Raw genomic sequence first — 24,786 nt, 5'->3', positions numbered from 1 at the left:
AACCCAGGAAGGGGCACTCTGGGGCCTCAGCCAGTCCTCGGCCTGCGGGGGTAGGAAGTCAGGCAGCCGGATCCTCAGCTTCCCCCTCCAGCAGCCTGGGCACCTGGCACCATGAACTTCGCCTTGCCTGGTTTCCCACTGTGCCTGCAGCCCACCGAGTGCAGTTTCGTGGAGGCTACTGGGGATGGCAGAGAGAGAGGGGTCATTTATTATTCATTCATGTATTCAACAAGCACACATTGAGCCCTACTCTGCGCCAGCACTGTTACAGGTGAACAAGTCCCCTCATGGGAAGCAACAATGAACACGATAAATCTGCAGCAAGCCCAGGGAACTCTCAGGAATGTGTCCCATGCAGGAAGAGCATGGGCCCTAGAGTCCGGCTGCCAGCTCTGCCTCGCTCCAGATGCAGCATGTCTGAGTCACAGTTTCTTCATCTGCAAAATGGGCTGATCACCCTGCTCCCAGGGCACAGAGGGATTACAGATGACGGGGACGGCATGCTGCTGGGACTCAGGAAGCAGCAAATATATACTTGATCTGCTGCCTCACTCCCAGCCCAGCCCATGAGCCTGGCTGGCCAGCCCCATGGGAGGCAGAATCCTGCTCAAGACGGATACTTTTACGTGGCCCCGTCCTGGCAGCCCCTCCCCATGCCAGTGAGCCTCCTGGTGATTTGGCCATGACCTGTGGTCTGGGGACTGTTCCCTCGGCTACTTGCAGTGAGCTCTGGCCATGGGGACATCAGCAAATCTGGTCAGTCCGTGAGCTAGGGTCTCCCTGCCCCACCACCCCAGGCCCTCAGCCAGGTGTTCAGGGATGGAGCGCCTAAATCCGGGAAGGGCTGCAGCTGCTTGCCTATTCATAGCAGTCCTGGTAACCTTTACTGAGCATCTTCTAGATAACAGACACATTACATCATTAGGTAGTTGCATTACACTTATATCTCACCACCTTCCTGTAAGCTGGAGGGGAGCCTGCAGGGGTTGTGAGCATGGGCTCTGGGGTCACAATGCCTGGGACTCAAACCCTGGCTCCCCTGCTGGTGGCTATGTGACCTCAGGTAGGTTACATACCTCCCAAGAAAGCACTTAAAACTGTGCCTGGCACATGGCAAGCTCTGGATACATACTGAGGCCCAGTGCAGGGAAGTACTTTGCCTAAGGACACCCCCTGGTATGTCAGGGAGCTGGATTTGAACCCAAGACTCAGTTTCTAAAGTCTTCCTGATCCCTGACTCCACCAAATAAAGCCAGGTATGGGCTGGTGAGAAGGGCTGGCCCCAGGGGAATGTCAGGAATCCCTACGGGAGGAGTGTGCTAAGAGGGACAGGCATTCACTCTGCCCCGGAGGCAGGTGACCCTTCCCCTGGAGTGGACCAGGCAGCCCACAAAGGGCCCTGCCGGATAAGCCAGTTTCTGCTTTTTTCCCTTTTTTGCAGCTTTTCGCCATGATCTTCGCCATGTGCCTCTTCCGGGGCATCCAGTAGAGGGTGTGGCCTGAGGCCCGAAGACTCGCCCCACCCACCACTGCCCAGCACCCGATGCCCTCCCCTGCCCCTCCCCGCTGTCCTCTTGGCCCCAGGGGAGAAGATGACACCATCAAAGATGGCCAGGAGAAGGGCCAGGGGCATAGAGCTATTTTTTTAACAAAACAAAATAAAGACAAAAGTACGGACTGATGTATCCTCGCCTGGACTCAGGGCAGGTGCCGTGGGCTCTCTGCAGAGACCCCAGCGCCTGGCCCAGGATGTAGGCTGCTCTAGAGACCAAAGGAACACCAGGCCCAGTGCCCCTGTTGGTCCAGCCAGACCCTGGGCCCTCTCTCCTCACTGCACCAGGACCTGATGCCAAGAAAGTGAGGATTTAGGCAACGAGGAGGACAAAGCAAATCTCAGAGAAGTCATCAAAGCCCCACAGAGATTCATCTGGCACATCCTTGAGGACTCGGAACCCACAGCGCAATCCCTGGTCCACTGGAGGATGGACTGTCCCCTGTTCAGGCCGGGGTCAAGAGTGAGCTGCTGAAACGGCATCCAAGAATGGCCCAGCTGGCAGGATCCTTGCATTCCCCATCTGTTGGACCAAATAATCTCAAAGGCCCAGAGAGGGGCAGTGGCTCATCCACAGACACACAGCACAGGCATGACGGAATCTGAGTTGTCTCCAGGCTGCTGTCACTGCATCCAGGACTCTGTCAGCTCTGCTGCCCACATGCACCCCTGGCCTCAGCATTCCGGTTCCCCCAGACAAGAGAGGGCAAGCCAGCCAGGAACCGCCTCCTCCCTGCTCTACAGCTAAGAAAACACCATTCCATGACTTCCCACCGTGCCCTCCCTCCTACCTCCCTACACCTCTCTCTCTGAGTCCCCAGGAACACACAGGGGTGCACCTCACATTCCCTTGTCCATACTGCCCACCTCTCCCCACAAGCCACCCCCTTCCCTGTCCTTCCCCAACTCCTCAGCTCCCAGAGTGGAAGAAATCCCCAAGATCATCTGGGTCTCCCTCTCCGCACCCAGAACTGAGGCTTGGGTATCTTCAAGATCCTTGCCAAGACTTCTCCACCCTCTTCTTGCATACCTCCAGGGACAGAGAGCTTACTACCTCCCAAGGCAGCCTCCTGCCTTTGGACTGCTCTGACTTTAGCATCAGCTTAATATACAGAAGAGGTTTCTGTTTTTCTGTGGCTCCGTCCACGGCATCCCACTTGCCTGCTCTTCTTCCTGGAGTGTTAAGGTCACACATTGACTCCCCTGAGCCCTCTTCTCTCCAGACTAAAGAATCCTGAAGGCATCGAGGCCATTTCTGCTGCAACAAGGTTTCCTGTCTCTTCACTGTTCGCCCATTTCTTAGTATTCCCTCCAGGCTTGCACGGGCAGACTCGCAGACGCACACCCACAAGTATTCAGTTCTCAAACTCTAGATGAGTGTTGGCAACTGGATTGCAAGATGCCCCTATCCTGATAGATCAGGGGTGGCTGCTGGAGGCTGTGCTGGGGATCTGAGGTTTGGTCTGGGCTCAGTGAGAGATGCGGTGCAATCCTGATGAGTGATGTCTGCCAGGCACCGTGAGTTTGATTAGTGATGTCTGCCATGGGCAGGGATGGAAGGAGCAGTGTGATGTCTGCTCTCTTTTCTCCCCTCTCTCCCTGTTCAGGAAGAGCTTATTCTGTCTCACAAGCCACCAGCACCCTGTATCAGCCTCCAGCCTCCCCTCAGGCTTTCCAGTCACCAGGGACACTCGGAGTCACAGCCTAAAGCCCAGTGTTCCCCGGCCTGTGCTCCTGCCCCCTTCTGAGATGCAGCCAGAAGCTCTGTGCCTGCTGCAAAGATTCAGGTGGACCCTCCTCCAATCTCCTCCTGCTGTGCCTGCCAGTCCTGGCCCTCCCACCAGGTCTCTGAGCTCAGTCTTACTTTAACAGCTTGCTCTGGCAGCCCCATAAATGACACCTGAGCTCCACAGAAGCTAAGCTCCCGAGACCTAGGGACCTGCCGCTGGTACCGCAGCCCAGCCTGGGGCCTGGGACCTGCCCCTCTTGAACCACCTACGTGCTTAGCCCCAGCTTTTTGGAAGAGGCAAATGTCTGGTCTGAGAATGACAAGGAAAAACAAAAAAACCATGCTGGGCAGGACTGAGGCAAATTGCACAGCTTTATGGCTCTAATCCAGGGGCATCCCAGGCTTCTAGGGCCCATACGAGTCAGAGGGAGAACCCAGGAGAAAGGTCTGGTCACAAAGGGAAATCTGACTAAGGTGGGTTCAAGGGCGGACACAGACTGCTTTTCAATGGCTTTCCACAAATGTGCCAAGGAACCCTCAATCAGCCCAGATTCAGTTCCCCAGCCAGCCGCTGGCCATCCTCTTAGCCTGGAAAGGGAAGACAGGCGGTTTTCTGCTCCTGCTGGCATTCGCCCAGGCTGGTAGCTATTTGCAAGGCTGCCTGAGGCCATTCCTTGGAGGCAAGGCAAAGAAAGCTCAGCCCAAATCAGGCTTGAGCCTCCCTCCACAGCACAGGGAGGAACAGGGTGCAGCTGGCTTGGTCCAGATACAACCCACAGCAGGTTCTGGTGGTGGCTGGGGGTAGGGGTGGGCAGGGATACCTCTTCGTTTCTTTTTACCCCAGAATACAACAGCTCACAACAGAGACTTCCTCGGACCCCGCTAACAGGGCAAGGAACAAGACGACTACACTGTTCATCACAAACCCTGCCTGTATTGAAAGCCACTTTCCTGCTCTGAAGCTACTGCCTCTTAGAGAAAAGGGATCTCTTTATGGGCTGGGGGTGAGGGCTCCTCCCCAGGGTCTCTGTTAATTTCTAGCCTTGGTGCTCAGGCCCGTCCGCAGCCTCCCTTGTCCATCTCTCTATCCGTGCTTGAGGGGCCCAGACAGGATTCCTCAAACCAGCTGAGGCCCCAGCACCCCCATCTCCCCAGAAGCCCCTTCCTCTCTCATGTGTTGAAAGTCTATTTTAAAAACTGTCTCTGTTCCTTGCCGTAGATTGCAGAGCTGATTTATCACGTTTCTCTCCTGTGAGACCCCGTTTTATATGATATATCCAGAGGAAGTTTTGTAACATAAAACAGGCCGCCCACACTGATGGTTTTGCACTGGTTTTTGTGACTGTTTCTTACAAAAAGAAAAAGGAACAAAGAATAAATAGTGACCGTGAAGAAAAGGTGGTCTTGATTTGGGGGTGGGGATAGACTGGGGTGAGACGGAAGCTTGACAAGAGGCTGCTGATGGCTGGAGGGAGCTGGGAAAAGAGGTGTTCCAGGTCACCCCGAACGGAGCGCAGTGCGGGGCCCACACGAAGCTTTCCTCGCTGGACTTAAGGGCCCCCCTGTCCCTCGCCCCTCTGCCACTGCCTCCTTCCCAACTGTAAGTCCTCCTTGCCTTAGAGTCCCCCTGCCCGCCGGCTGTACGTCTGTCTTCCAGGTCTTATCTGACCCGCAGTCCCCTCCCTCACCCTCTCCCCCAGGCTCCACTACAATTAGGTCTAACCAAGCCACCCGGTATTTCGTGAGCACAGCTCTGTACCAGAGCCTGGCCAGCCCCGTGGGTAAGGCCACGCCACCCTCCCATCCCACGGTTGAGTGTGGAAGACTGGATGTCTCAGGGCCAGCAGACGCCCAGCGCACAGCCTCATTCCCCAGGTGGAATGCACCTGCAGTGATGGGAGGACAAAGCCACCATCCCTATTAGAGGACTAGGCCTGGCTCAGATGGGGGACTGAGGCTTCGGCCCGAGGGCACTGCCTGCTGGCGGCACCACCGGTGGGAGGCAGTAGTGGCTCGTGGCCAGACCAGGGCTTGGCAGCAGGGAGGAGCTCTTTAGGGAGAGGCACAGGCTTAGGTAGCGAGAGACAGATGCCAGGAGAGGGGCCCTTCCTCAGGGTCCAGCCTCCCATTCTGCTCGGCCACGTTTACCAAGCAGAGCCTTGGGGCATCCACTGGAACCACGGTGGTGCCACTGCTCTGCTGGGTACAGGCCGTGGTGCTGTATCTGGGTGCAGGGACAGCCAGGCACAGAGTGGACAGGGGTGAGGACCCCCGGCAGGGGCCCACCTGGCAGCAGCCAGAGCTGGCTGTACATATAGACACCCTCCAGCCATTCCCGGCTCTATGCCAGGATGGGAAGCCAGTCTGGGGCCTGGGGCTGCTTCTCTCCCTACGCCTGTCCCCAGGGCTGGGGCTTGCCCCTTCCCATGTGTGCCGGTGTGCTGGCAGGAGGGAGGGTTGGGATCAGGGACTAATGGGGGGTGTACAGCACAGGCTGGTGGGCCCTCAGGGAGAGGCGGGGGGGGGGCTCTTCAGCCCCAAGACAGCCAGTTGTCAGCCTTTGCCAGGGTGCCAGGGTGCCAGGGTGGGGGAGATAAAGGGAGGCGGCTTGCTGAAATGTTTCTACTTATTTCCTGTGCTGAGTTTGAGGGCCACCCAGTCCCACTCAGCCAGGCCCTGGAGGCAGCCAGGGTTGCAGGTGTTGAGGACAGCTCACCAGGAAACAGGGAGGAGTGGGGGACAGGCTGAGCCCAGTGGCCATCAGGCCTTGGGGGACATTCCAGGGCGAGGGAGCGCTATGGCTTTCCTTCTGTTCCTCCTCTCCCAGCCCCACCTCTTACAATGGTCTCCACTGGGGGCTGTGTGTCCCTTTGTCAGTGCGGCCTGTGGGTGCAGCTGCTGGCTGCCTCTGAACTCAGGCTGGTTGCAGGGAGGGGGCTCCCAGGGGACTCCGGGGTCCTGGGGTAGAGACAGAGTGCCCTAGAGCAAGGTCCCAGGAGAGCTCATCGCGCCAGGCCAGGAGAGTGGGGACAGGGCGTCTAGCTGTGTGTGGCCCATCCTCGAAGAACGGCTGAAAGGGAGGTGCCATCTCAGACCGCACACCCTGCCTGCGTGCCCTCGGCTGGGCTGTGAAGGTGCACGTGTGTGTGTGAGAGAGACTGTGCGTATGTTATGTGTATGTGCTTGCTCACATCATGGGGGGGGGTGTGTGTGTGTTGTGTCTGTATGTGTGTTCAGGGTGTGCGTGTGGAGAGGGCCAGATTGGGGAGGAGGGGTACAGGGTTTTCTAGGATTAGAGGGAAGCCAAGTTTAGCTGGTTGGGCACTAGGTTGGCTGGGGGTGTGGGGAGAAGGATGGGGGTGGTCACAGCATCTCTCAAAAGCAAGAAGGGCTTCCTGGCAGAAGAGGCTGGACCCTCGACTTAGCCCACTACCCTCATGACTCCAGCTTGACTTTCGTCAGTGTCTGTTGAGGGGGTCTGGAGGCCGAGAGACCCAAGGAAAGGAGGTATCACTGTGAGGGTGAGGAATCGGGCAGCAGAGGCCCCGTCTCTCCCCACACCAGCATGTCAAGCCTGAAAGCCCAGGAGGTCACAGCACACGGAGTGCCCAGGAGGAAAGGAAGGCCCCCCACCCCCTGCCTCCCTGGGGCAGGGCTGGGGCAGGGCAGGGGACCCTCCTGTCTTCCAGGAGCCAGAGGGAAGCCGAGGCCCCAGCGCCACTCTGCCCTGGGCATGGGCAGGGCCCCAGGCCCAGCGGGCAGCTAGGCCTTCTTGGGTCTTCGGCCGACTTGGTAATAGTAGTAAATGCTGATGGCGACAAAAAGGAGGCGGCTGACCAGGAGCAGCAGGATCCCCAGGGACATGAGGCCCGTCTCAGCTAGCGTGGCAGTGACCACTGTGGGAGAGAGGCCGGCAAGGCCACAGGGTCAGAGGAGGGGATGTGTCCTGGGGCCGCCCCCCAGCCCGGAGCGCTGGTGTGGCCATCTCCCTAACTTCACTCTGAGCCCAGGATCCTCCCAGGTGGGAAGCACAGGACCTGCCCCCTGCCCCTGCCAACCCCACAGATGTTTCTGCTCCGATGTCTCCCATGTGACAGGAACCGGGGCACAGCAGGTGGGCAAAACTGAGCGCCCATTATTACACAGGTGCTGGGTCCAGTGGGCAGCGGGCGCGGGGGCTGCAGACGCATGTGTGTGCAAGGCCATAGAAGTGTGTGGATGTGGGAAGCTACAGGCATGTGTGTTAGGCATGTGTGCACAGGTGTGCAGGCACACAGGTAAACACAGCCAGGTGAATCCTTATCCCTCTCTCCCCTCACTAGCCCCCCACAGACAGGCTTTCATCACTTCCCACACACCCAAGTGGCTAGAGCAGGCAGGTCAGGGGCGAAGCTGCCCATCAGCCTCCCTCACTGCCCACCCCAGGACTCACCCAAGAACTGGACCCCGAAGTAGCAGGCTTCAGTGAGCAGGGTCCATCGAATGATGACCTTCTCAGCCGTGTAGAGAGCGTTCCACATGATCAGGGAGATGCCTGGGGCAGGGGACGAAGAGGGGGCTGGGGGTGGGACCGCTGGCTCCCTCCCAGCAGGGCAGGAGGCTCCTCCTTCCTCCGGCCACCGCTGCAAGACAGCCGGGGTCCTGGACTCCACGCCTCCGCCCCATTCACACTCCTCAAATCAAGGCTGTCTGTCCCTGATCCTGTCCCCTCCAGACTCAATGCTGCTGCTTCAGTCTGTTCCTGTCATTCTAAGGCCCTATGCGACACTGGGCGAGTCACTTCCCCATGCTGAGACTCGATCTCTTTATAAAGGGGGAGGGCTGAGCTCCTGGCCCCTGCCCACGTCCGGTTCTCTCAGGTGGATGCTGTGTTGATGGAATCCATGAGTTAATGGGTTACCTGGTCCTATAATCGGATTTTCTTTCACATGGACTCCCAGACAGAAAACCTGAGCCCATTGAGAACTCACTCTAAGGAACTCCCCAGGGGGAGGGGGATGAACCACTGACTTGGCCTCTAGCAGGCCCCGCCCACCCAGTGTCTGCTGGTACCAGATATGCCACTGGGTGTGTATTTATTTTGTTCCAACAACCCTAACTCCAGAGGAGCTGAGCCTTTATTCTGTAGGCAATAGGGAGCCATGGAGTATTTTGTAGAAAGGGAGGCATATTACCTATGCTGAGCTTTAAAAACTAGTTCCAAATCCGAACATGTGTATCTCAGGTTAGAGAGGAAACACAAGTGGCTCTGGGGATAAAACAGGCTGGGTGCGAGGGGTTTTGCAGACACTGAATTGATCTGCCTCTCCTCTAGGCTGTGAAGTCCTAGAGGGCTGGGCCTGGGCCACCTCCATCTCTGCACCACAACGCCCAGGGCAGTGCACACACTTAGGAGCGCTCCCCGCAGAAGGTGGCAACGGCAAGTTCCAACCCACTGGGTATATTCCACCAATGGCCACAAGATGGCAGCACATCCCCAGCAGAGAGATTCATCGGAGGCCGGGGCGTGGGCTGCAGCATCTGCCCGAAGAAAGGAAGGGGTGCCCAGGCACGGACCCCCGTGCTCTCCTCAGCCCCGCTGGGTCTCCCAGCTGCCCGTCGCCTCCCCCAGGCCCCGCCCCAGCAGTACTCACTGAGGAGGGCACCGCCATAGAGGCGGATGGGGGTCTTGCTGGTCACCTGGGCTCCATCAAAGACCGCATCATAGAGCTGGTCAGGGAAGGCAAGCGCCTGCGGGCAGCGAGAGGGGTTTAGAGGTCCTGCTTGGGAGACGGTGGGGGGTGACAGCTGATGCCTCCCACGGACGCCTTCCTTCCCCCCAGGAGCAGGATCAGCATCCTTGAGGGCAGTCCAGGGTCTGGACCTGATTGTCCCCACCCACCCCCATGCCAGGACAGAAAACTCCAGGGTTCCTGGGACAAGGAGTCAGGCCACACATGGCATCTAGTGTGCTCCTGGACAGGGCACAGGTGTGGCAGTGCAGGAGTCAGGCTCTCGGAGGCAGCCCGAGAACCGGCAGTCCGAGAGCCTGACAGATGGGCCCTGCATGAGGGGCCAGGATGGAGGAGGTACCCCCAGGGAGCCTGAGAAGGGCTGGGGCAGCCACACGGGGCCAGATCTCAGGGGCCAGGGGTGGGGGCTCACCATGATGGCAATGCCAGAGAAGAGCACAGCAGAGACGAACTGCCAGACCCTGGGAGGCGTGGAGAGAAGGTCACAGCCCTGCCCCCGGGGACCCTCCCTCTCCAGCCCAGATCCCCAGGGATGGCAGGTTTGGGGGAGGTAATGAGACAAAATCCAGGGACCAGGCCAAATGAGGTGGGGTCTTGTGCATTCTGCTCCCATCAACCCCTCCCCTCCCCCAAAAAGTCAGGTAAACGCTCACCTGAGCCCCAAAGGCTCCCGAACAGTAAACTTGATTTCATTGCCCAAGACCTGGCTGATCTGTGGACAGAGGGGGTCAGAGGGCAACCAGGGTGAGGGCAGTTCTCAGCGCCCCCACTCACTCATCCTCCCAAGTTCTGCACACCCAGGGACCCACCTGGGCACCTCGGCTTGGCCAAAGGGTCCCCCAGGTGGTGAGGGTCACATGAGGCCACCTCCTCTCCTGCTTCCCCTTGACACTAGGGTTTAAAAGAAGCTGAAAATATGATGGTGACATATGAAAGCTCAGGGCTCTGCCAAACGCAGACTTGAAGCCTGGTACTGCCACTAACCAATGTGGCCGTGGGCAGGTTGCCTAAACTCTCTGAGCCTTCCTTTCCTCAACTATAAAATGGGTTAATAATTTTACAGTATCTACATCTTCTAGTGCCAACAAGAAGATTTTAAAAATGCTTATAAAGCAATTGCTGGAAAACCAGGCATGTAATAGGCACTTAATTCTAACCATCTCGTTATTCCCCTGGCATTGCCGTTAGATTTCTAGGAACATGAGCTAAGTCCCAGAACTCCTGTGGCTCCCTGGGCCTCAGCTAACCTTGTCCCCTATGGTGGGTCAGCCTGGCCTCCCCAGTTGGTGCCGGAGGCCCCTGCTCTGCACCCCACCTTGGAGCGATGCACCTCCCCGTCGTCGTCCTCCCCGCCCACGCCGAGGATCTTGCGGGTCTTCAGGCGGCTCACAAGGTCCGTCTGGCTGTGCTTCTTCATCAGAGGCGGGGGCTGCTTGGCCGCCATCTTCTCCTCCAGCCCGGCCTCTGCAGAAGGGCTGAGGGGAGACACCGGTGTCTTGCCGCAGTTCCTCCCCAGCTCCCAGACTCTAGGGGAAGGGGCCTGACGTAGGGGAAGGCCACACCCCACGCCAGGCCTGCTGAGGCCTCCCCACGAGCCCAGGGCAGCAAGGGGAGCACAACCGGCTTCCTTGTCAAACGGCTGAGGCGACGCTCTCCAGGCCCCTGAGGCTCTGGGAGCGGGTCTGCTCAGGTGGACACAGCCCACGCCATCTGACAGGCTGCATGGTGCCTCAGAGCCAGCCCTGGAGGCGTAGGGCCCAGGAGACGGCATTTGGGCCTGGATGGCGGCCACATCCAAGCTTCCTGGGGGGATGGGGAGGAAAGGAGCCTGGATTCATGGGGGCAAACAGGGCTTAGAAGACAGCAGGGTCTGTCCAAGCCTGGGCAGGGGCTTCTGGGGTCTGGGGTCTGCGTCCCCACCAAACTTCTGTCCAATCCTGTAGGCCAGTGAGCCCCTCTGCCGTCTCCCTGCCACCCCCCTTCAAACCTGCCAGGACTGAAGAAGGGCATGGGGTGCCCTCATACCCAGGAGAGCCAGAGAAGGCTGCCAGGGGTGTTGGCAGGGACGCTGAGGTGGTCTAGGTTCCCTGCTCAGGCCTTGCCCTCCCGGCCATCAGCCCCACACCAGCCCCTCCTGGCACCCCAGGTCTGCCCATGGTCCTCCCCAGCCCCCCACTCCCCAGCCCCAGCAACATCTTGAGTCAGGCTAGGAGCACCTACTATGTGCCAGCCCCTCCACTGGGCGACAGAGATGCAGAGAAGCTGAGTGCCCGTCGCGTCCTCAGTCAGTCAAATCTAAGCAGAGGAGACAGAAGTGTAAACGGGGTAAGGTGAAGCCTCAGAGCCTGGCTCCGGGGTGGCCCTGGCTTCTTTAATCACAGCTGCCCTGCAAGATGGGTGCTACTGACGGACACACTGCGAATGAGGAAACCAAGCTCCTGGGGTTTCAATGCCAACCAGGGTGAATAACAGTGTGCCACTCCCCACCTCGGGCTGCTTCCAGCATCTCATTCCCACTTGTACCCACCGTCCGGTAAAGGCAGAAAAGCCATCCCCATCTACAGACAGGCTCAGAGGCCACTGGGCTCTCCACCAGGGGACCCTGCTGTCTCAGTGTCCTGTGGCCCCAGGCAAATCTCACCCTCCAGCCCCAGCCAGGGCTGCCAGAGGCAGAGTGCGGGGATGTCCCCAGGTCACCTCCCATTTTCAAGCCTCCTGGTGTCTTAAAATAAAGCACCCGAACAAACATCAGAACACAGTATCAAACTGTGGGGTATGTGGCTGTAGACCGGATCAACTAGGGAGGCAGTGTACCATGTCGCATTGGGGAAAAAAACTGCAAAAGTTGATATTGGCGGTCTTTAGTGAGTGTGATGTCATTTCTAGGCCAAACTACCCTCCTACGCCCCCTGGCTTTAGTTCCTCATCCACAAAAGGGAGTTGATACGCCTTTCCCCTCCCCACACACAGGCCCCATGGTGATAGGAGACAGCGGCGGGTGGTGTGATGCCAGTCCCACGCCTGGCACACAGAGACTCTGGGTTAATGCTTCAGTGTGTGCCAGCCATCAGGACAGGAGGCCAACCCCACCCTGCCAGGGAAGCCAGAGCCTAACCTTTCATCACCCGGCTCCTGGAGGGCCCAGGATGCTGTCCCAACACCTCAGCTGCTAGCCACCACCTTCTGGTGAACCCAGATAGAAGCTACAATTAGCCACATCCCTCCCGCGGCCAGGCGAGGCTGCCCTGAAAGTCACTAAGCCGCTGGTGAGAACCGGGTCCCTCACCTGTTCCTCAGCCAAGGATGTTGCCTGGCTTATGCCCTTCCTCTTCCAGCCTCCCCGTGGCCTTTTATCTTTTAATACATACAGCAAAATAGACAGGCTTTAGTTGTGCAGTTATTTGAATTTTAGCACACACATAGATTTTTGGAGCCACCAGCTCCAGATCAAGATAACGGGCAGTTCCATCACCCCAAAAACTCCCTGGCACTGTCCTGGCCACACCCTCCCCTCACTCCTCCATCCTGGCAACCACTGATCTAGTCTCTGACACTATAGCTTTTGTGTTTTCAAATATGCTAGGTAAGTGGAATGATAAAGCATAGAACCTTTTGAGGCTGGCGCCTGGCATTGAGCAGAATGCCTTTGAGATTCCTTCAAGTCACTGTGTGTATCAGGAGTCCACTCCTTTTTATTGGAGTGCAGTATTCCCTGGGGTCCATGTAGCAGCTTGTTTATCCATTTGGTCACTGAAGGCCATGTGGCTTGTTTCCAGTTGTTGACGATTATGAATAGAGCTGCTAAAAACCTGCGTTTCTGTGGGACCGTAAGTTTTCATTTATCTATGGTAAATACCAGGAGTGGGATTGCTGAGCAGTGTGGTACATCCCTGTTGGACTTTCAGAGAAAGCATCAAACTGTTTCCCAGAGCAGCCATGCCACTGCGTGTCCCTGGCAATGCAGGAGTGTTCCAGTTCCTCCACATCCTCGCCAACACTCGGTAAGGTCGGTCTTTATTTCAGCCCTTCTACGAGCTCCTCCTGGCTGGTTAACCCCTCTCCCAGGCCAGATGTGCTGCCTCCCTCAGTCCTGCCTTACCCCTTCCTGCTGTGTGGCCTTGTGCTCTGAGTCTCAGTTTCCCCATCTGTGAAATGGAGCCGTCATTCCCACCTCCCCAGAGCACTCAGCAAAACACCTGCACATTTGCACGAGGAAACCGCATTTAGTGAGGTCTGCTGTGAGCAAGGTACATGGCTGGTGGGACAGGCCCCCATCCTGAAAGAGCTCCCAGCCTGGCCGGGGTGGGGAGGGGGCACTGATCTGCTAGCCACTAATTAAAGTGAGTTGCTTTTCCTCTCTGAGCTCTGGGGTCCTCATCTGTAAAATGAAAGCAGCCAGCCTCACTTTTCCCCTGGAGCTGGCCTCAGGAGAAACAAAATAATGGACAGACAGTGCTTTAGAAAGAGCCAGCTCACTGCTCAAGCCAGAAGGCCTAATGGGTTAGTGCTTAACTGCTGAGGTCGCTCCCTGGATTTGAATCCCAGATCCATCACTGCCTGGCTGTGTGCCTGTGGGCAGGTCAGTCACTTACCTCTACGTGCCTCAGTCTTCCCATGTGTAGTTGGGAAAATAAGGTGTCCTATCTTATAGAGACATTGTGAGAATAAAAGATGTAATCTCCATGAAGCCATAGGGAAGTGCCCGGCCCACAGCAAGTCCTCAATGAAGACGGGCAATTGTTAGACACAGACACTCCCACCCTCCCCAGGCCTCCCATGTGGCAGTGGCACCAGGATGGAGGCTATGGAGGAGCGGGAAATGGGCCTAACTAGCACTTCTTAACTTCTCCGCCCCACTGGGTAAAGTCCCAGATCTCAGTCCCAGGGCACAAGGCTGGCACTCAGCCACTGCCTACCAGGCCCAGGCTGTGTCCACAACCCACCTCCAAGGGGCAGAAGCTTCCAGGCATTGGATGAACTGCTTTCCTCTGCCAGCTGACCCCTCTCCACCAACACACACATACACACACTACACACACCACACACCACACACCCACACACCACACACCACACACGACACACACACCACACACACACCACACACACACCACACACACACCACACACACGCACACCACACACACCACACACCATACACACACCGCACACACACACACCACACACCCACACACCACACACCACACACGACACACACACACCACACACACCACACACACACGACACACACGCATACCACACACACCACACACCATACACACACCGCACACACACACACCACACACACCACACACCGCACACACACCACACACACCACACACATACTACACACACACCACACACACACCACACACACCACACACCATACACACACACACCACACACCATACACACACGCACACCACACACACCACACACACCACACACCATACACACACACACCACACACCATACACACACGCACACCACACCACACACACCACACACCATACACACACACACCACACACCATACACACACGCACACCACACACACCACACACACACCACACACACCACACACCACACACCATACACACACACACCACACACACACCGCACACACACCACACACACTACACACACACACCACACACCATACACACACACACCACACACACACACACTATACACACCACACACACACTACACACACACCACACACACATCACACACACACCACACACACTACACACACCACACACCACACACATACCATACACATACCCACACACACACCACACACACACCACACACACACCACACACACCACACACATACACACAGACCACACACCACACACACACCACACACACACACCACACACACCACACACACCACACACACACCACACACACATGCACCACACATACCACACACCACATACACACACACCACACACACACACCACACACACACCACACACTACACACACACACACCACACACACACCACACACTACACACACACAACCACACACCACACACGCACCACACATACCACACACACACCACACACACTACACAGACCACACACACCACACACAACACACACAACCACACACCACACACACTACAAACACACACACACCACACGCACCACACACACCACACACACCACATACACCACACCACACACTACAAACACGCACACACACACCACACGCACCACACACACACCACACACACCACATACACCACACCACACACTACACACACTACACACACTACACACACCACACAAACCACATACCACACAAACCACACACCACACACACACACCCCACACACCACACACATACACCACACACACACCACACATATACACCACACACATACCACACACCATACAAACCACCACACATACACCGCACACATATGTGCACACACACCAAACACACCACACACACACCCACCACACACAATGCACACACAAAACACACTACACACCTACCACACACCACGCACACACACACTACACACACCCACCACTCACACCACACATACCACACACACTACACACATCACACACATCACACACACACCACACACATACACACCACACACACACCACAAACATACCACACACACACCAAATACCACACACACACCAAACCACCACACACCACACACATATGTGCACACACACCAAACACACCACACCCACCCACCACACACAATGCACACACAAAACACACACACACCACATATACCCACCATGCACACATACACACCTACCACACACCACGCGCATACACACACTACACACACCCACCACTCACACCACACATACCACACACACTACACACATCACACACATCACACACTACATACCACACACCACACCCACACCACACACTACATACCATAGACACCACACACACACACACCCCACACACATCACACAGCACACAACCATACATACACACTACACACAACCACACACACCACACACAGACCACACACCACATGTAGCACACACACGACACACACACCACACACACACACAGAGCATTACCCTCTGCACCCCAGGCTGGAGCCAATAACAGCTGCTGCAAATCAAAGGCTGTGGGTCATGTCAGTGTCACCTGCTGGGGCTGGTAGAGCACTCACTACAGTGTCCTGGACGGAATTACTCATGGGTAGGACAATCTTCATCCACAGGCACTGCCATCAGACATCTGGGCTGGTGAGAAACGCTGTGCCCACCTCCCAACCCCACCCTAGCAGGGAGGTCACCACTCACAAAGGACCCCTGTGACCCCCCAGAGAAAATGGAATCTTGACCTCCAGGGAGGAGGGCCCCACACCCACCTTCCAGCACAAATAACTGCTCTGAGAACTGCACTCCGCCCCTGCTTCACCCCCAGGACTGGGCCCTGCGATGATCAGATCCACCCAGCAGCCCCACACCTGCCCCACCCGCGAAGCAAGCCACGCACACCCCTCAGGTCTCCCCTTGACCTTTCCTCCCCTTCAGGGCCACTCCAGGTGTTTATTTCAGGCCTGGCACCATTTTAACCTAAGTAAGGACAGAGGACTCCACGGGGCACTATGACCAAACCCTGGCTTTGGGGGCGGGGGACCTGGGTTTGAGTGTTGGTTCTGCCCTCTTGCCAGCTGCGCGGCTTTGGGCAAGTCACCGCGGCTCTCCTAGCCTCAGTTTCCTCTCTTGTGAAATGGGGGTAGTGAGAACGCTCAGCTCGCAGAAGTGCTGGTGGAGAGAGAAAGAAGGAGTGCACGTGGGCGCCCATGGGGAAAGTGCCCTGCCCAGGGAGGAGTCTGGCCCTCCGTCCACTTCCCTTTCTCCACTCAGCTACGCACAGTGGAAAAAGCCTGCCATCAGCGCTGTGAGGCTTCCTGCTCTGCCCACTGCCTTCTGAAGGGCCCCGGGGGGTTTCCCCAGGAGCCGGGCTGCAGACGGCTGGGGGCAGGGGAAGCAAGGACAGCCACCCTTCCACCCACATCACCTGTCTGGCAAGAAGGGAGGACGTGGCTCCCAGGGCCCAGGCCTAGGATCCCAAACCATTCCCTTCTGCCCTGCCAGCTGCTCTCGCCCACATTCCCGGTCAGCCAGCAAACCTTTCAACAGTGGTTCTCACTGCTGACCCTTTACCCAAGTGGGAAGGTCCCTGGGACACTCTGTCCCTCCACCATGCTCCTTGTTCCTTGAGGCTATCTTTGCACACAGTCGCTCTTCCCAGGGACCCTCCCAGAACACTGGGTCCTCATCTTCCTCTGGACTCTCACAGGTCTCAGTGTCTGCAGCCACTGGCCACTTAGAGCCTCCACTCCTGGTCATTTCACAGCAGTTTGGCTCCCCAAGACCAACCAGTCTGAAGGTATAGCTTGTACCGTGGTCCTCCGTGTGTCTCTCCGTGAGGCTGGGGTGCACAGTAGGCACTTTGTCAACACAGGTGGAATAAGCAGCTGTCAGGCCAAACCCAACCGGCACGCTCAGAAGCCCACAGGTTAGATGTGGCAGGCTGAGGGGAGGCTGTGCTCCAGGCCACACAGAAGCTGACGGCACAGGGCAGGAAAGGGCTTTCCAATTAGGCAGAACTGGGTTCAAAAGTGGCCACTCTCTGTTGGTCAGGTGGCCTTAAGCGAGCAGGCTCAGTCCTCAGTACAATGGGAATCACCCCACAGCGCCTTACTTGCTTACTCATGGGGTGCTGAAGACTCCAGGAGAGGGGGTGCACATGCTCTTGGCAGAGGGCCTGGCAGAGGGAGGTCTGGGCAGCAGTGAAGGTTAGAGGACTGGATGAGAACACTAGGCCTCTGACATTGCCCCCCACCTCCTCAGAAAGCTGTGGCATCACCAGCAGGGGAGTGCCCCAGGGCAGGGATTTCTTTGGGTCTTGTTCTCTGAGCCTGGGACAACTCTGGACACATGAGGAGCTCAACAGGCATTTGTGATTGAATGAATGAGTTGGGAGGAGCTAAGAGGACCTCTTCAGCCAAGATCTGACTCCCTGCAGTCCCTCCCACCTCCCCATCTGCTGCGAAATCTGAGGCCAGGGAAGAGCCCAGGGACCAGGCGGGAACAAGCAAAGCCCGCAAGACTAAACCAGCCAGGAAGAGAGGGTCTTGTTGGGGGCGCAAGAGTCAGGAGAGGATGACAGACAGGGAGGTGGTAGGCATATTTGTAACGACTGGGAAAACTTGGGCTCAAATCCCTACTCCTCTTAATTGCTCTGTGACCTCAGGAAAGTTACTTAACCTCTCTGAGCCTCTATGTCCTCATCTGTGAAACCACACTATTACTTCTACGAAGCCCACAGGTTTGTGATGTGTGATGATGAGAAAGTGCAGCTGAGAAGCCTGGCCTCTGGTGTGTGCTCTGTAAAGGACAGCAACTAATAATATGAATAAGGTGGCTGCCCAGGCTCTGCCCTGGGCAGATCAGATGGGACTGAGGCATCATTCCCCTGCAGTTCCTAGAGGACTTCCCCAACCCCCTGCCTCTTTCCCAGGAAGCCTGGTTTCCATAGAAACAGATGGACGGTTGAGCTGTCCCCAGCATGGAGACTATGCCCGTGAGGGCTGGCTTAGGAAACCTGACTGGCCGGGGGAGTGGGGAAGATGAGGGAGGATAGAGGAAGGGGCCCAGAACGTCCATCAGTGGCCAAGCCTCCCCGTGAGTCAAGGGGGAGTCAATGCTGCTGCACACCTCAGCCAAGGAGCCACTGCCTTTCCAAACAAGAGCTTCTGTGATAGGGGCAGGCGGCACACCTGTTCCTCCACCCTGCATAAGGAAGACCGTCCCCAGGGCCACCTACCCCGGGGCTGCAGGGAGCGGGGCAGGTACTTCAAGACCATGAATCCCCTGCAATCCCCACCACAACCCTATGAGAATGGCCATATTATCACCCCCATCTTACAGATGAGAAAATGAAGGCTCAGGTGACTTATTCAAGTGTCCCTTGAGGTAAGTGGCAGAGCTGGAATTCAAGCCAAGGTGACTGTTCTTTAACTGGACATCCTGAGAGGAGCTGGTGTGTGTGTGAATGTGTGTGGTGGTGGGCGTGGGCGGTGTTTGGTGGACTTGGCCCATACAAAGAGCGGAGCTCTAAGCCATCTTCCCCATGGCAGCTCCCCCGGAAAGTCCCTGGCAGTTGCCAGCGTCTGCACTCCGCTCTGGGGTCCAGCCTCCCTTAGGTTAAGGCCCTGCAACTCCAGCAGGACTTGGGGAGGGAGGCAGGGAGACCCATTGTTCTGTTATCGCCTTGGTACAAAATAGCTGGAAATGGGGTCTGGGACAGGGCAACACAGAGTTGGGGGGCGGGGTGCTGGCAGTGAGAGCCAGAGCCTCAGGCCACCGGCCAGAGAGAAGGGGAGGCAGGAGAAAGAATCTTTGCTCCCTGGAGGGTGGGACGGAATAGAAGGTCCAGAGCTTGCGTCATCTGCTCCAGCTGCGGTCCCTCCCAGGGCTGCCATCGGCCCCGTGGGCAGGATGGGGGTCTAGAGATCCCCTAGCCCAGAATCTATCGCCAGGGCCCTCAAGCAGTGAATCCACTTGTCAAGGGCTGTACTGGAGAGGCCTGGGGACTAAGGGACTTGTGTTCAGATCTTGGCTCTGCACTACTAGCCTCGTACCTTTGGGCAAACTCCTCTTTGAAGGAGCCTCCCTTCCTTCCACCGTAAACGGGGCAGTGGTCCCTGAGTCACAGGGCTGTCGGGGGCTAGAGAGCTAATCTAGAAGTCACAGGACACAAAGGAGGCTTTATGAAATTGGCTGCACTACTGACATCCTCGCAGCAGCCTCTGGGCTGCAGGTTTCATTGGAGGCCCACAGCTAAGGAGGAAGCTGAGGCAAGGCTACCGGGTGGCTGGGCCTCGGCTGGCTCCAGCTGGCTTGCTATCAGGCCATCCCTCGAGAGCATCATTATTCCAAAGGCCGGGGCTGCCTTAGTCAGTCTTGTCTCTCAAGCAGATCCTGAGCCAGCGGAGGGCGGAGTTGCAGCATCCGTCTCCCTCATCACCTCAGCATCACCACTGGGCTCAGTGTCCAGGCTGCTGCAAAGAGTGAGGACAGAGCGGAACTGGCCGGGAGAGGTGGGCGCAGGATGTGAGTCCCGTGGCAGTGGCAACCCCCGTCTCCATGACACGGCTCTGCAGTTGAGAAAGGTTCCACGCCCCATTTCCAAGAACCTCCAGGAACATGTGCCCTGGGATCTGGTAGTGGAGGGTTTGTCCTGGAGCTGGAAGGTGGCAGTGTGTCCTGAGTCACTGGGCCCAGAGGACAGCTGAGGTCACAGGCAGATTCTGCCATCACTGGTAAGCCAGACCCTGTCTTTGGGGCTCAGTTTCTTTGTCTAAGAAAATGAGACTGTGGTCTCTAGGGTCCCTCCCAGCCCTGCCTCACAGCAGCCACACTCCAGGCCCCTGCTGGGCCCCAGCTCAAGCTGCCCCACCCCCAAGTCCCGCCACCCCTCAGCCTGGACCGGCACACAGGTCCTATCTTCCTACTCTTTGTGTTTGAAGGGGCCCAGTTTCCAGAAAGGCAGAGGAAAGCCCAACCTTTCATCAGAAACATTTCCAAAGCTTTAGGGACAAATAGGAACATTCCCTACTGTGCCGAAGAGGGTGAAAGGTCAGGGCAGAGCAGGTGGCAAGAAGGAGGCATCCCTGGGGTCCTCCCCTGGAGGGTCTGAATCTACTGCTGTGGGCAAGGGGATCAGGCCCTCTGATGGCCTCCATCACCGCTCAGAAATCACTGGGAGGTTCTTCCTGTCTCAACGGTCATTCACACGGGCAGAACACGAAGCATTCCTGTCCTTTTCACTCAGAGAATAGGCCCGCCTGTCCCTTGGCCCAGTGACCATGTCAGGGCCCTTAGGGCAGCTAGTGTCATCATCAGGACAGCCTGACTTCCAGATCCTATGGGGCTAGGGGTCTGGTGAGAATGCAGCAGGCACCTACCTCTCCTCCCGGCCCCAACTCTCCCCATGCCCCTCCCCCGCCCCGTGGCTGTTCAGGAACTTAGAGTGGAGGAGAAGAGGTTGGGAGAGGAAAGGAGAGGAGCTTCCTCAAAGGGATCCTCCACCAGGTTGAGCCCATTTCTTCAAAAGCAAGTGGTGATCTGTCTTCTCGGTAGGCTGGGAGAGGCAGGTGGAAGGGTCCCTGCCCTTTTCCCAGGATAAGATGGGCCACAACCACAGTCCAGGACTGAGTGTCTCCCCAATCCTGGGGTGCTGACTTAGTGGTTAAAGGACTAGCTCATGACTTAAAAGACTTGTGCTTCATCCTGGCTCTACCACTTATGAGCTGTATGCCCTTGGGCCAGTGACTCTGCCTCCCTGGGCCTCAGTTTCTTCATCTGTTAAATGGGTGTAATAATGACACCAACCTCTCACCAGTGAGAAGACGCACAAAAATATCCAGAACAGCGCCTGTTTTGTAGTTAATGTTCAATAATAATGCTGCTCATTATTTTTAGATTAGAAGATTCTATTCCTTGCCTCAGTTGCCCCCTTGACCAAATGTGCCTCACAGCAGGTCCCCTTTTAGGGATCATGTGCCCGGTCAGAGTGGGGTGTTCAGAAGGGAGTGGTCATAAGAAGGAAGTGGGATGAGAGAGAGCAAGGGTCACTTTGGGGCAGGAGGATGATGCTGCACTGGCCCTGGGAGGGGTCCCACCAGTGTAGCAGGATAAACAGTGAGACACAGGGTGCCGGGGAGGTATCGTGGGCCAGGAGTCAGAACATCAGGCACCCCGCCCTGCAGCTGCCACTCCTGGCCTGTGTGTGTCCTGGGGTGACTGATATACTGTCTCTGAGCCTCACTTCCCTCACCTGTGAAATGGGAGGAATTCATCCCTTCTCAGTCAGCCTTGCCTCCTATCTCTTCCTCAGCCCCTCACTCCCCTGCAGCTGCAGGGCACACACATTCCAGCCTCAGGGCCTTTGCACGGGCTGTCCTCTAGCTGTCTACACAGCTCACTCCCTCATCTCCCTCAAGGCTTTAGCTCAAAAGTTACCTCCTCAGGGAGGCCTCCCTGACACCCTGTTTAAAATGACAACCCAGTCCCTGGCCTCAGTACCCCCAACACAACTTTTCCCCTTCACCTCTCAGTACACTATATAATTTGCTTATTGTTTTTTGTTAGCTAATTGCCTCTTTCTGCCCCCTGCTTTTAAGCATTAGCTCCATGAGGACAAAAATTTGTATTTTTTCCACAGCTATCTCCCCAGTGCCTGAAACTGTCCCTGGCACTTTTCTCCATATGCCATTTTTGGTGTAATGCTCACAAACATTTTGTTCGATAAGCAAAAGTAAAGGACAGCCCCAAACTGTGTCACTATGGGACATTCCTGTTAACTCCAGCCCACTCCTCTGCCATACCCCTAGAGGGGCAGGCCCTTCTTCCCACAGAGGTGTGGCTATCTAAAGAACTTGGGAGGCTGGGTGTGAGCTGGAGAAGGCACAGGGGGCCTGGAGGCAGAGCTGTGCAGAAAGCAGGTCGCAGTCCTAGAACCGGCAGGTCATGACAGCTGGACATGGGTGAAGGGGCTTTGGGCCTTAGTCCTCCACTCCAAATTTGGAAGCACGGAGGAAGTTGACGACGTGTAACTGGGAAAGAAGCGGCCAGGGCAGAGGCCTCCTGGGATCGTGGAACAGAGGGGGCCTCAGGAACAAGACGACCCATTTTACAGATGGGACAACAGAAGCCTAGAGAATAGTCTTATTTCCTAACAACCCAACAAGAAAAATCTTTTCTCTCCTTTCTTGAAGTCTGGGATTGAGGCTAAAGGGCGGACAGTGCCCCCTCCTGGCTCTGCAACAAAACGACCCCCGCATCCCTGGGATCTGCCGGCCGCAGGTCCTGGTCCCCTCTCCACAGGCCATCGGGGATGGAGGTTCAAGGGACCACATAGTTGGGGTGGGCAGCCCCGGTGACTTCTCCTCGCAGGCCCGCCCCGTCAAGAAGTTTGTTTGAAAGAAACCAACCAGGAAGTGAGGGATAGTAGGGTGGTGAGGGGGCCTTGGCCAGCCGCTCTGGGCTTTGGAGGAGCCTCGGGGTTCTTGGCCTCTGCGCTACTCCTGCCCCAGCCTCCATCGCTCCGAAGGAGAAACCCACTGCCCCCGAGCTCCAGGAGGAGGCGGAAGCCCGCGACTGGGTCAGGGCGAAGGAGCTCAGAGCGAGGGGACCCAAGGCGAGCGCCCCGCCCCGCCCCGCCCCGCCCAGTAGGGCGCGCCGGGGTGGGCGCGGCGTTCTGGCCTTTCCTCCACACAGCCTCCACCGGGTAGGTGCGAGTGCTCTGCCCACGGCAGGGGCCCTAGCCCACCCAGCGTCCGGCCAGTAGCCCCACACTGCCCCCTTCCTGCAGATCGCGCGACTTGGGGGAGGGTGGGGGGCGTCTCCACCTGTGCGTCCCCTACCCACCCCCTAACTGGGCTCAGGCGCGGCCTGGATTTCTGCCCGCCCCTTTCCAGCCTGGGGACTGGGGACTCTCCCAGCCTCGCCCCTCCCCCTCCAATCTGTCCCTCATGTCCCCGCTCCAGACACTCACCCACTTTCTGAGACCCGGGCCGAGCGCCGGTGTCCCCCGGCGGGGAGCTCCGAGTCGTTAGGCGGCCCCAGGTCCTCCGGCCCAGGGCCCCTGCCCCCAGGCCCCCGCCCCAGAAGGTCAGGCCAGACTTGTGGGCAGCGGGAACTCCGCCACCACCTCCGTCCGCGGCCCTGCGGGGGCAAAGACGGGGGGAACTCGCAAGTTTGCGCCGCGCACTCCTCCGGCCGGGAACAATGGCGGGAGGGGGAGGGGACAGAGAACCGAGCGCGGGGACCGAGTCAGACCGTAGGGAGACAGAAACTGCTTTCGCTCGGTTTCTCTCCTGCACCGAAGCAGAAAGCTCGAGCCCGAGAGGCAGAGGCCGAGGACGAAATAAGCAGTCCAGGAGGAGGGCGACCGCGGAGCCGGGGGAGAGGGGAAACCGAGTCAGAGGGAGGGGCGGCAAGGGGAGAGCGCGCAGGGGAGACGGAAAGGGCTGCGAGACGGCGCCTTGGGGAGTCGGGGAGGCGACCCCCTGGGGTCCCAGCGGGCTCAGCGGATGCCGAGATGTCCCGGGGCGCCTGGCTAGCGCGCGCAGGGTCCCGGCCGCCCCCCTGCGGTCCCGGCGGCCGCAGGAGCCCCGCTGGGTTGCGCTGCGCAGGCGGCGGACGGGGGGCGGCAGGCGGCGGGCGGGGAAAGTCCGCGGCTCGGAAGCGGCGGCGGCGGGGAGCAGAACTTACGGGCCTCGCGCGTGCCGGCGCCAGGCTGCGTGGAGCTGGTGTCAGGCGGAGGCTCCGGGCTTGGGCGCCTCACATCGCGCCGCCCGCGCGGGGCCGGGCAGCGCAGGGCAGGGCAAGGCAGGGCAGGGCAGGGCAGGGCCGGCTGGACTGCGCGCGGCGCCCTGCGCGGCCGGGGCTTACCGAGTCTGGCGGCCCGCGCTGGTCCCTCCTCTCGGTTCCGCGCACAAGCCAATGGCGCGCCGTCCCCTCCCACGCGCCGGGCTGCCTCGCCCCCAGGGTGGCCGCCGGGGCTGGTGGGATGGGGGTTGGCGGGGAAACCGGGCTCCCGGCTCCCCCGCGAGGCTCTCCCGGGGGCCGCCTGCAGGGGGCGCACGCGCGCCCAAGAGAAGGCGCCGGGGGAGGAAGTAGCGCGGGGAGACCCTGGCGTTGCCCGCGCCGCCCAGGAAGACTTTCCTGGCAAGTTCTGCAGACGGTGCCCCTTTCT

General features: G+C 57.9%; 2 protein-coding genes across 16 annotated transcripts in view; one reads left to right on the top strand and one right to left on the bottom strand.

The window, feature by feature from the left end:
• Positions 1-4,678, top strand: part of TSPAN18 (tetraspanin 18) — a 202,801-nt gene extending 198,123 nt beyond the window's left edge. For all 11 annotated transcript variants that reach the window (XM_074013871.1, XM_074013866.1, XM_074013860.1 and 8 more), the window contains one exon: positions 1,442-4,678. In XM_074013871.1, the coding sequence (XP_073869972.1) occupies positions 1,442-1,489 (48 nt within the window). In that variant the 3' untranslated portion in view covers positions 1,490-4,678. The remainder of the gene's footprint in view (positions 1-1,441) is intronic.
• On the bottom strand, positions 4,598-24,535 carry TP53I11 (tumor protein p53 inducible protein 11). 5 transcript variants are annotated; one of them, XM_045371701.3, is made up of 9 exons: positions 24,483-24,535; positions 12,300-12,367; positions 11,234-11,308; positions 10,329-10,488; positions 9,667-9,725; positions 9,426-9,474; positions 8,915-9,011; positions 7,714-7,815; positions 4,598-7,177 (listed from the first exon to the last, which is right to left on the bottom strand). In XM_045371701.3, the coding sequence occupies exons 4-9, from the start codon at positions 10,455-10,457 to the stop codon at positions 7,044-7,046; spliced, it is 570 nt and encodes a 189-aa protein (XP_045227636.1). In that variant the 5' UTR covers positions 10,458-10,488; positions 11,234-11,308; positions 12,300-12,367; positions 24,483-24,535; the 3' UTR covers positions 4,598-7,043. The 5 variants fall into 5 exon arrangements, with proteins under 5 accessions (XP_045227636.1, XP_045227637.1, XP_015290361.1 ...); XM_045371702.3 differs by lacking the exons at positions 11,234-11,308; positions 12,300-12,367 and adding an exon at positions 23,584-23,753; XM_015434875.4 differs by lacking the exons at positions 11,234-11,308; positions 12,300-12,367 and adding an exon at positions 23,584-23,753 and having other exon boundaries at positions 24,303-24,489.
• Positions 24,536-24,786: the final 251 nt, after the last annotated feature.

The sequence above is a fragment of the Macaca fascicularis genome, chromosome 14 (assembly GCF_037993035.2).
Source record: "Macaca fascicularis isolate 582-1 chromosome 14, T2T-MFA8v1.1".
Taxonomy (NCBI): domain Eukaryota; kingdom Metazoa; phylum Chordata; class Mammalia; order Primates; family Cercopithecidae; genus Macaca; species Macaca fascicularis.
The sequence above is the reverse complement of the archived record's forward strand: the minus strand, read 5'-3'. Positions and strand labels throughout refer to the sequence as shown.